Source organism: Anabrus simplex, chromosome X (genome assembly GCF_040414725.1).
Source record: "Anabrus simplex isolate iqAnaSimp1 chromosome X, ASM4041472v1, whole genome shotgun sequence".
NCBI classification, from domain to species: domain Eukaryota; kingdom Metazoa; phylum Arthropoda; class Insecta; order Orthoptera; family Tettigoniidae; genus Anabrus; species Anabrus simplex.
Genome location: NC_090279.1, coordinates 146,759,813 through 146,771,913, shown reverse-complemented (window position 1 = coordinate 146,771,913; position 12,101 = coordinate 146,759,813). Strand labels below are relative to the sequence as shown.

At 39.3% G+C, this 12,101-nt stretch overlaps 1 protein-coding gene across 1 annotated transcript in view; it reads right to left on the bottom strand.

The window, feature by feature from the left end:
* Positions 1 to 9,260: 9,260 nt before the first annotated feature.
* The window catches only part of LOC136886716 (Fanconi anemia group J protein homolog), a 139,030-nt gene continuing 136,189 nt past the window's right edge, over positions 9,261 to 12,101 (bottom strand). Inside the window, exon 16 of the mRNA XM_068230927.1 lies at positions 9,261 to 9,386. Coding sequence (XP_068087028.1) covers positions 9,261 to 9,386 — 126 coding nt within the window. The remainder of the gene's footprint in view (positions 9,387 to 12,101) is intronic.

Sequence of the window (12,101 nt, the reverse complement as noted above, 5' to 3'; positions counted from 1 at the left end):
AAGAAGAGCATCGAGGTAAGAGGAGGGAACTGGTCGACGTAACAGAAGAGAAGTGGTGGATGGAAACTGCTCTCCAGATGACGATGATGATCATCATCGGTTGTAAATAAGTTCATACCATCCTCAATATTTTCTGCAAGTTTAAAGTCAAAATATTTAAAATTGTAAATTATGTGGCGCTTTAAATAGGGACTTGCAAGAAGAATGCTACTAATCAGCCTGGCATTCTTGGTACATTCTCAGAATGAAAGCATGGCACTAAGAGGGTTAAACAAACAAACAGACAAAAAATGGAAATTACTGTAACCTAATCCGAGACAAAAACAAAGTACAAGACATGATTATAATTTTATTTGTAAAGGATAACAGTGGTCTGGAGGTAAAAGAAATAATTCTGTGCGTGAAGAGCAAAAAGGCGACTGTCCATGTTTAACAAATTGGACAAAAGCCCTTGAAGAGATGTTAAAAACAAGACAAAAATGGCCAACCACTGCGATCCGAACCCACAACCTCCTGATGCCGTGTAGGTTGCTCTATCCTAGGTCATATTTGTTCTGTTGGAAAGGACCTAAGCTATAGGTCTGGCACTACCGCCATCACACTGTAGAGTGCGTGCAAGTCACCCGTTGTGGGCCAAGTCAATGGCGCAAAATCAGAAAGTTGTGGGTTTGGATCCTACTGGGGTCCAGTTAGCCATTTTTGTTCTGTACTTAACATATCTTCAATATGTACTGAAAAAGACCTAATACATTGACATTTTATTTCGAGTAGATTACAACTCAGTCTTGAAAATGAATATTCATAAACTGAAAACTTGTTCAATGTTTCTGTAAAAAGTTATGGTAAACCTTATCTTTTGTTGTCATTTGTATTTTTGAAGTTATTCATTTCCTAACATAGAAATCATCACCTAAAGTTCCAAACATTAGGCTTATCTATCTCTTAAACTAATAACATTCATACTAACATAGGTTGGGTGAAATTGACATGTAATTCCACAAGGAACACATCTCCTTAATGTGATGAACATTAAGTTACCATCACCCTGTATGCACAACCTCCTAAAATTGTTCATGGTCCTGGAAAAATAACACATTTTCTGAAACTCACTAAGATAAAATAGTTACGTCGACTTTGTTAAAAATAAATAAATCAAACTCTACCTTCTATGAAATATGTACATTTAAACATCTACAATACTTCAAGTAAACATAAAGAAATTGTACAAAATTTACAGCTTACTTAAAACAATTAACATACTTTCTCTCAGACCAATACAATCTGCAAATCTTTGATCAATTTACATTTCATACAAACTGAACTTCAAAACAGTTATCAAAATATTAAAGTATACTATCCTGAACTAACCAGAGAGATAAAAACAGATTATCAATACTTCCTGTCAATCTCACAAGACACAATAGAGATCTTACATTATTCATATAAAATTACCAACATAAATTATTAAAAAATATTTTCTCATTCCCAAATATGTAAAAATCAAGTTTAATTTTTGCTATTCTTCTCTTTATTTGCTCTCTTCTTTTCAGATCTTCTTGGCTCTTCCTATTCCCTAACCTCTATGGAATTTAAATTTGGAAAGATCCAAGTTAGCTCCCACCGCCTCACTGTGCCAGCCAGCAAGATAACTCAGTACATGTTCTGTCTTGATGAAACAGAGAAGTGATGCCGCTACTCCATTCCAAGAATCCATAAAGTGTGATCTGTAAGAGAGAAAACTTGGGTTAAAAATATTTGTCTAGCCATTACCCCATTTTTGAACAACTGCTTTCATATTTTCCTTCTTCAAATGTCTACAATCACAATGCTCCATTTAATGATTGGTGTTAGTGGTGGTGGTGGTTGTAAGGAGGGATAAATTTAGTAAAATTCTATGATTTATTCAGTTAAAAGGGTGCAAAGGTTTAGGTATTTTTAGGGCAAGCTGGGAAGCCTTGCTTCAGCATATAAACAGCTGCAGCATTCTGAAACGGGAAGGGAACCAACATACTGAAGCCACCAGAAATCTAGATGAAGAAATTAACAATGTTTAGCTGAGCTAAATGTAAATGATAAAACTGAGCGTATGAAGAACAGGCACAGTGAGTACGATACCAAGAAACTCAGAAATAAATTACGAGAATCTGAATTTGAGAAATGGTGCCAGTTGAGTAGCAAAGGTCAAGGAGTGTGTCTGTACAAGGAGTTCCCTCCTGCAAACTGCTGGGTTAGAAACCACGATGGCCTTTCTAGCATGGAGTGGAGAAACACGCTGAAAATGACGTGTAACGCTGCACCTGTAAGAGCTGAACTGGGGAGGTCCCTTGATGGTAACCGCTGCAGAAGATGCAGTGAGAGTGAAACATTACCTCACATCTTGGGTTCCTGTGCCTTCGGTGAAGCTCTTCGAAACACCGGAAATCACATCACATCGTCCATAGCACAGACGCTCCGTGAGAAAGGATTTCAAGTGCATGAGGAAGTTCATGGCATTGGAGTAAATGGCAGCATGAGAAGGATAAACATGATCACCATTAAAGGGAAGAAAGGATATAAATTAGACCCCACAGTAAGATTTGAAACGCACTTCGACCAACCAGATGAAGGAGACAGAGAAAAGAACTCTATCTACCTGCCTACAGTGCCATATTATATGAATAAATACGAGCTGGATGACATAGAAGTAAGGGGTCTCATGTTCGGTGCAAGAGGGACAGCCCCTAAGAAGACGACAGAGCTGATGAAGACCTTCAACATCAGTTCCATGGAGTTCATCGATAGGGGCTGAAAGTGCTCAGGGGTTCTCTTTTGATACTCAGACACCACTGAGGCTTAATTTACTTTAAATTTTTATTTTTGAAGGAAACTGTTTTTGTGTATTCTTTGCCTTAGGCAGCCTCTGAGTGAAGGAAAATTTTGAAAATAAAAAGAAAATAGCTCAGCAACTAGAATTCCTGCTACATGTCTCTCCAAGCTGTCCTTGTTGGCTCCATCCTCATTACAGGCCCAAACCACCTCAATCTGGACATGCTGACTTGATCTAACAATGTCTCACCATGTCATTCCTTAACTTGTCCAGATTTGTTGTTTGAATTGTGGACCTCAATACAGACAAAAATATTAAATTTATTTCTTGTAATAAAGGTAGCTCATAGCCATAATAATCCAGGAAATCAAACAAACCTTTACACACAACCAATTGACATACAGCAGTTTGAAAAATGCTTCACTAGAAACAACTCCAGAGACTTTTACAGAACTTTTAAGTAGAATCTCAGTAAATACACTCCACCGAGCCTTCACTTCAGAGACTCACAAGGCAAGGACAACACAGATCATTCTACCTTAGTACTTTAAGAACATGCTCAATTTTGATCCACCCAGTGAAGACTTTGGTAACTAGCAAATGACACCAAAACCACCTCGTTCAGTGGAGAAGTTAGTCAAATCATCCAACTACTCATGAACAAGAAGACAGCTGGAAAGAATTGGGGGGTTGCTGGCAAGAACCCCACTAGTCAGAAAATCACAAATGTGGGAAAGCGAGACAAACTGCATATCTTCGTCCCATTAATAGCTAATTTTTTTTGTTTTGTCTAAATACTCTGTAGGCATCAGGGATGTTATCAGAACTCATTGAGTGATACCAAATTGTATTCTCTGGGCATGAAGAAGGAAAATGGATTGGACTAGGTTTGTTTTTTTTTTTTTTTTTTTTTGCAGAATTCAATACAACACCACTAAGATAATGCCTAATAAAATTACATTTATATACCATATAAATATAAATGATTATTTATTAAATAAAGAGGAGGAAAATGTGATATACATCATACAATGCCACCTCAAAACATTAATCTTCACATCCATCACTATTGTCATCGTTGTCTGTTTCATAGTCACAACTGGTTGTAGGTACATCCACTGATGCAGCTGTGCCAAAGAGGCTTGAGCAGTACTCTTTGCTTGCAGGATTTGCGAGGTATTCGGCAAGTTTCAATATGCCCTTAGCTTTCGCATGGTTTCACTGCAGAAGGGGATGTGAAAGCTCCTGGTAAGTTGATTGTGACAGGAGTTTTGAACTTCGGATCTGTGATGATGTGACGGCTCCAAGGACCACGGTATGTTTGTTGCAAATATACATCTTTATATTTGTAGCCACATCACATAGATCAAACACCTGTAGCCTGAATGCTGGCTTTGGATTTTTTACAAAACAAACTGTCAGTTGCTTTTTTAAATTCTTCAAATCATGGTGGGTGAATATCTCCAAACCAAATGGAGATGGACGCGTTTGGGCCTTCAGAATCCGTTCATCCCAGTCTTCAGGAAGTACGGCGATGATAGCCTTCCTGCGCTGAGCAGAAATAAGTGAAAAGTCCTGGTCGTTTGGTAGGTAGCTATGACCACGAATGGGAAAAAAGTATGTAACCCTTTTAAAAAGTTTGAGAATGTGCACTACACAGAAGAGGAAGTAAACCATTGTTTTTATTTTTGTTTTACAGCTGTCGCTTATTAAAACCAGCTCATCCGTTAACTCGGAGTGTGGGATGCTATTTATGAAAGGTAACAGCATTGAGATAACCTCATTGGACCATTTGTGTCCATATTAACGTAAAACCTTGGAGAACAAGAGTACAACCTAGAGGAACGCGGGCAGTTGTAAACAAAAGTGTAGATTATCAGTGGTCTATCAGGAGTTGAGCAGAGCGCTCTCGCAGCACCTGCCTGAAGCGCCACTGACTAGTGGTGTTCTCGCTAGCAACAGTCCAGACTTGTGGGGTTTTTGCCGAATCGCCGTATGTTTAGAGGCTAATACAGTACAGTTTGAGGTGTTTTTGATAGAATCGGTTGTGTAATGTGTGTAATGCTCAACACTACAAGATGGAGCCTATAACTCGTTTTTCGATTTTTTTTTTGACTCAATTATATTGTGGCTGAACTCTGGAAGTATGAAGGACGAGAGGTAAGTGAAGTTCACCGAGATCATCCAGAACATCTGGAAAATGGAGATACTGACATCTGACTGAACCTTTTCAGTGGCATATCCAATAAATTCTTGGGCAGTGGACGCTTGCCCATAACGTGACCGCCTGAGAAATTCTCATTTAGCTGGATTGTTTATTTTGCGATCACCCAAAATTTTCTTGGGTATTGTAATCTCTTTGAAAAATCTTTTCCTGCATTCTCAACAGATGGCAGGAGGGTTCCCATCTGCATTCATGAAGTCCTTGACCTAATATATGCCTTATCTTCTCTTCTTTACACACAATCTCTGAATAGCTGACAGGGTAAACAGAAATGGTGAGCGAGAAATGTAAGAGATATTTGTCTGCAGACAAAGTAAGGGACAACATTGAATTTGAATCTCTAAATAAGATACTACGTTGGAAGCAACGGTGAAGGTAGGAGATGCAGAACATATATTCATGTAGGAAAATTATAAGCCTAGAAATACTGCACGATTTAATTCCATTTATGGCAAATCCTGGTATAAGGTTTGGCTTATTACCAGAGTTGAGTGCGATTGACTGTTATAATTGACTCTTATGCTGAAATGTGTGTTGAAAAACTTGTAAAGAAATGTCCACATGCAAGGGCATGGTTTTAAATACAGTGAAACCTCGTTAGTATGTTCCTCATTAACACGTTTTCCTGCTTAGCACGTCGTAAATTTGAAGTCCCGACGCCCATCGTATTAAATCCGTATAAAAAATTCCTCACTTAACACGTCACAGATTTTTGCCTTAACCGCTTAGTACGATCATATATTCCCCAGATCTAAAAATGTTCTTTGTCATCCCTTGTGTACGGAATATGATTTCCAACAGAGATAAGAGCCCTCGCCACGAGTCGGTCGGAGAAAGTTGTGCGATTAGAGGAAATGACCTTGAATTCTCGAACACCGAGTATATTGCGCCTTCGAGGGGCAAGCTGTTAGCTTAGGTAAAGTTGATTCCACTGCGGCAAGGAGCGCTGAATTCAGTTTCCACATTTTTTTTTTTTTTTTTTCCAAAGCTGTCCTGTTGACATACATGGCTTCTGGCTGGGGGTCATCCGAAATTATGTGTCACGGAAGTTATCGCCACAAAATGCGTAACGGAAGTGTAACTCTAGCAACCGTGCAGCCATTGGTGGATGGTCATGACCGAGAGATTGGTTTTCTCAAAGGGAAAAGTGGTTTATTTTTTGTTCTATGTTCTTTGTTCTACGGAAAGGTCTTAGTTGTCAGTGAGATTGTTAAATAACCCAGTGCGCTTGATTGTACTTGTAGCCAATTTCACATTCTAATCAGAAGTTAGAAATTTATTTATTCAAAATCATTCTTTCCAACTTCGGAAACTTTCGTTTGCACACTTGTTTTCTTTTTCCATTTCTATTTTGCTTATACACATTTACAATTTTGTCTCGGTTGCCCAGAGCAGTGTTCAAAGTAGAAGGTGCTAGTTTTAAGGTTCGCGCCAACTCTACGCGCTTAAGATGTGGATTCCTATCTACTTCTTGAAGGATTTTAATTTTTTCTTCATTAGTGAGGGAGTGGTGAAGAAAGTTCAGATGCTGTATGAGAACTGTACCAACTGTGTGCGATTGGGTGACGGACATTCAACCTGATTTAAGACCGAAAGTGGAGTCCAGTAAGGCAGTGCACTATCCCCATTACTGTTTATCACTATCATGGATGACATAATGAAGAACATCAAGAAAACATCTGGTGAACTAAATGCAATGGCCTTCGTTGATGATGTCATAATCTGGAGAGAAACTGAGGAACAAGTACAGTCGAGACTCAATGAATGGAAGGTTAAGTTCCAAGAGTTCAATCTCAAGGTAAGCAAACTCAAAACAGTAGTGATGGCAATAAACAGAGAAAGACGACCAGCGAACATCATGCTATGAAACCATCCACTAGAAAGTGTAGAAAGGTTTACATACCTTGGCAGTGTAATATCTCGAGATACACTAGCCACAAAGGAGGTGGCAAATAGAGTGCAGAAGAGTTCTCAGTTTTACCAGCAAGTACGACCACTCCTCTGGGATCCCTAAGTATCAACAAAATCAAAGCTGGTGATGTTCAATCACTACTTCATACCAATCTTAACCTATGATATTGAAACCTGCACCCTCACTAAGAAAGACTCATCAAGGTTGTAGGCATCCGAAATGTTCTTAGGTCCACAATTCAAAAAACCAAACTGGACAAGTTAAGGAATGATGTACTTATGAAGGAAGCTGGGATTGTTACATCATTGTTAGATTGGGTCAGCATGTCCAGACTGAGGTGGTTTGGGCATGTAATAAGGATGGAGCCAACAAGGACAGCATATGTTAACTTGGAGACATGTGGCAGGGAAATGGATGGTGGGAAGACTAAGAACCCACTGGATGGACATCATAAAGATGGACATTGCAGATCGGGGAAGGACACTGGAGGACGTAATTAACAACAGAATGTATCTCAATAAGACAGAAAGTCAACAGTACCCAGGAAACTGGAACTGTAAAATAATGATGATGATGATGAGTGAGTGAGTGGTGACCCTTTTCTTATCCATAGCTAGGCTATCACAAGACAGATACCATATGTACCGCGCTACTGAACTTCTCATGATTATCCTATTAGTCCGTAAGTAGGCTGTCGTGATAAAAATCACTTCACTTCTTTTTACCACTCAACACAATAAATTGAAGGTAATGCCAATAACTGTTCTTGCGATAAGAATGATTTAAATCAGTGTGGTACGGCTGAAGTTAAAATAAGTCTATAGTGCAGCAACAGCAGATCTTCGACAGGTCATTTGTGTTACATAAAATCAGCTTCATGGTCCGTATCGCACTTCAATAGATTCACAATTAAGTATTTATTTTCCACCTAGTCGATACAATGATTGCTTAAGGCAATTTTTAATGGTCAAAAGTGGTACATGTTTCGTATATTATCAACATCTTCAGCCACATAACACTGTTTAGATGAAAAATGTATAAAATTGACAAAGTAATGCTTTAGAGGAAGTGTCCTTAAAATTAAAATTAAGGACACTTCCTCTAAAGCATTACTTTGTCAATTTTATACATTTTTCATCTAAAGAGTGTTATGTTGGCTGAAGATGTTGATAATATACGAAACATGTACCACTTTTGACCATTAAAAATTGCCTTAAGCAATCATTGTATCGACTAGGTGGAAAATAAATACTTAATTGTGAAGGTCATTTGTGGGCGCCGTTAAGTAATAAGACTTCCGTGTACTGTAGGCCTATTCCATTAAAAAGTTATGTAAACATGCTGGCAATTGTTTTAGGAAGAAAGTGATCTGCTATAATATGTAGGAACTGTAGCTACTTCTATGAGCGCAAGGGCAAAATAAAGTCATATCTGTTCTTCCGTGTTTTACACATCTTTTAATAGTCTCTTGTTACTTTAACAGGCTCCAGTAGAGAATTATTGATATTTGTTCTCTCGACTTTTTCACTGTTTAGAGCTCTCTTTTATCTTGTGAAACACTACACACACAATGTAAAATGTTGTACTAATGTGTAGTGATACCATCTATATGTTGGATAGTTTTTAATGGGATATTCGATAGTACGTTTTCCGGTTTAAAACAATACCAGCCAAGGGATTAAAGATACAAACAACTACCGAAGGATTCTCTGGCCTTAAACATTATTGGGTGAAGAGAAATCCCTCGGTAGGTGTTCGCGTCTTTAATCCCTTCACTGGTTGGCCGTCACAGAGTTCTTATGCCAGAAAGATGAGGTTTTTCAGAGAAAATTATATATTTATTATAAGCAAGGAATTACTGGCAGTTATTAAGGGCCAGTGATACTAACACATTCATGTAACATTCAATGATTATTAAAAACTTACTTAACAATTTATTTACACATTTGTGTTTACAACACGTTTTTCTGCATCTTTCCTTTTTGTGTTTTGGGAACTGTCTTGTGACCAATACATTTTTATCTCCGTCTTTTGAACTATTTCCATCAAGAAAGCTAATGCAATGAAATTCCAAATGTCACAAGAATTGGTTTACAGTGAAAACTCATTAGTACGTTTCTGCAGGGGACGACGAATACCAGGGACACTTCAGGTTAGAGCCGATCCTTTGGTGAGCAAATCCTCAACCTCAAAATTATTAGAATATCAGAAGCGGCAAGATGGTAGTCACCTAGGACTTGATTTTAGGGAAGGCCTATGACTCCATGGACAGAAAACACTTAGTCAAATTTCATGACGGTGGTGAGGTCCTACCTTAATCAGTGCTCCAACAATATCACAGAATCGCTATCACTTTCAACTTCTCCACTCGTTTCACTCAGCATCCTCCAGGTGAAGTCTGACATCTGGGACAACATACTCCTGTAGTCACGATACTTCACGACCTGTTCACAAAAATTATTGTTTATTTTGCTTAGTGCACTGTAGCACATCACAAATACAGATATTAGAAATGGAATGACAAGCATGATACTGTTTTCTTAAGTAGTAACGACAGTTTGAATAAAATAAAAACAACTGACTATTTTTTGCAACTTATATTTCATCTGATTCTACGCATGTTCAGCTACTTTTCCATACAGTTTCCATTTTTGTTCAAACATTTGTCGTATTGTAAGAATTTTTTTGTCTGCATGAAGTCTGCTAGTAGAACACAATGGGCTGATTGCAGAAACAGTGTTTAGACGATGTCTACGGTTAAACAAACCGGGCGAGTTGGCCGTGCGCGTAGAGGCGTGCGGCTGTGAGCTTGCATCCGGGAGATAGTAGGTTCGAATCCCACTATCGGCAGCCCTGAAGATGGTTTTCCGTGGTTTCCCATTTTCACACCAGGCAAATGCTGGGGCTGTACCTTAATTAAGGCCACGGCCACTTCCTTCCACCTCCTAGGTCTTTCCCATCCCATCGTCGCCATAAGACCTATCTGTGTCGGTGCGACGTAAAGCCCCTAGCAAAAAAAAAAAAAAAAACGGTTAAACAATGTCTAAGTATGGCTGCTGCATTGCAGGGATGTTATTTATCACTTAGACACTGTCTAAAACCGATGTTCAACCGGCCATGTTTAAACAATGATGTGAAGACTGTTTAACCTCAAATGTGAGAAGTGAATCACAATCAGAGGTTATGTACCATGAAACATATAATTTGTATTATCATGTTGAGATGATTCAGGGAAGAAAGGTTAGTCTGACGGCCTCTCTGTAGGTCGTCTGCTGCGAAATCACAACAATTAATTTGAAATGTTTGAGGAGGTATCGGTACAGCTTAAAATATGATGTTGCTTTTCAAGAGACTTGTTTCTTGATACTGACAAAGGGACAGTCCGGTAACTGTCAACTTAACTACAATTCTTGGCAACCAATATATTTTATTATATATGAGATAATTTCCATGGCATTATAGGTCACTTTGACTACATACATATCACAATTACTTGTCTCGATTGTCAGAAGGCTGTCACATATACATCAACCGGGAGGGATTCATGTATATTATACTTACTGCCAAGTAAGCACACATAATAGTGACAGCTAAAAAGTAGGTTTTGTGTGGTTTTTCTTTTCCCTTTTTTTGGATAATCATTGCACTAATTCAGATAAGTTTTCGGCAACTATGAGACAGAAGGCAAGGACTGGGAAAGAAGAACTGTGGCCATAATAACAGCCCTAGTATTTGCCTGGTGTAAAAACAGGGAAACTACAGAAAACATCAGGGTTGCTCATGATGCGTTTCGAACCTATGGTCTCCAGAATGCAAGCTACATCTATATAGCCCGTACAACTCATTCGGTTACACAGTGTAATCGTTCCATCTTCCCTTTGCAGAAGCTATTTAGATTACACTCACCGTAACAACACTATTATCAAAGCTACACTTCCTCGTACAGTGGCGTGTCGCTTTAGTGTCAATAATATGAGATTTTATTCCCACCGAAAGCGGTATTCTTATCTGTGGGAAGTCGTGATCGCTCATGCTTCGCCATATTTGAGCAATGTGTAGGAAGACGACAGCTGACTAGCATTCAGCGCACGCACCGACAAATTTCATTGGTTTCGACAAGCGAAGAGTTGCATGAAAGATATTTCTATCTCCATTTTTGAACCAATATTGAAACTTTAAATGATGTATATTTAAACACCGGCTGAACATTGTTCATGCAATGGAAGACCGTGCATAACTTAGACATTGTTTAGGTAGACATTGTCTAAGGCTTAAAACTAGTCATTGTTTCTGCAATCGGCCCAATATCTTTTCCAAAACATGGTTACCATAATTTTCCAAGTTGAGAAAGTCTACCCGAATTTCACTTTTGTTGGTATTGATGCGTGTCACCACTCCAATGATTGCTGCTTGGATTCAGTGGTCATGACGTATGATACTTATGTCTCGTTCTCACTGACGATGTGGCCCAATAACGCAGCACTTTCCCATGGTACGAGATCAGAAGTGTTAAAGCACTGGCACACCTCTTCATGTTCCTCGGTCAGCATCTTTGGAACCTACCAACTGCACAGTTTTCTGCAGTACACATTTTCTGACAAAATTTTGTAGAGAACTGACCTTGAAACATTGTGGAAAGTGAGGTGACAGAGAGGATTTTCATGAAGGATGGTGTCAACCTCATGCACAATATCGTCAGTGATCAAAGATGACTGATCACATTGTGGGTTATCATGAACGTTCTCCCAATCCTCCTTGAATAATCTTACACGTAGACTTACACTCACAGGGTTGGGGCCGTACACTTCACAGATCGTGTCGGTAGTTGCAGAGTGGATCTCGGGCCCACAAGTGGCCACGGCTAGTCAGTTGTCCAACAGCTCTGCACTCTGACTGGCCAACCGTGCAGAGGAGGGGTGGCCACGGCTCTACTGTAGCTCTACGCCTCTGTATTCGGGAGACGGGAAAGGGCTGCACCTCACGGCTGGTCCCTAGCGTCAGCTGTCCTGAGAATGGTTTTCCGTGGTTTTCCATTCTCCTGCACTAAGGCGAATACCAGGACAATTCCTAGTATAGGCAACGGCTGTCAAATCCCTCACCTTCTCCGTGCATCTTCTTCACCGTACCAAATCTCCCAGCCTGAGAGATGGCATTACCGT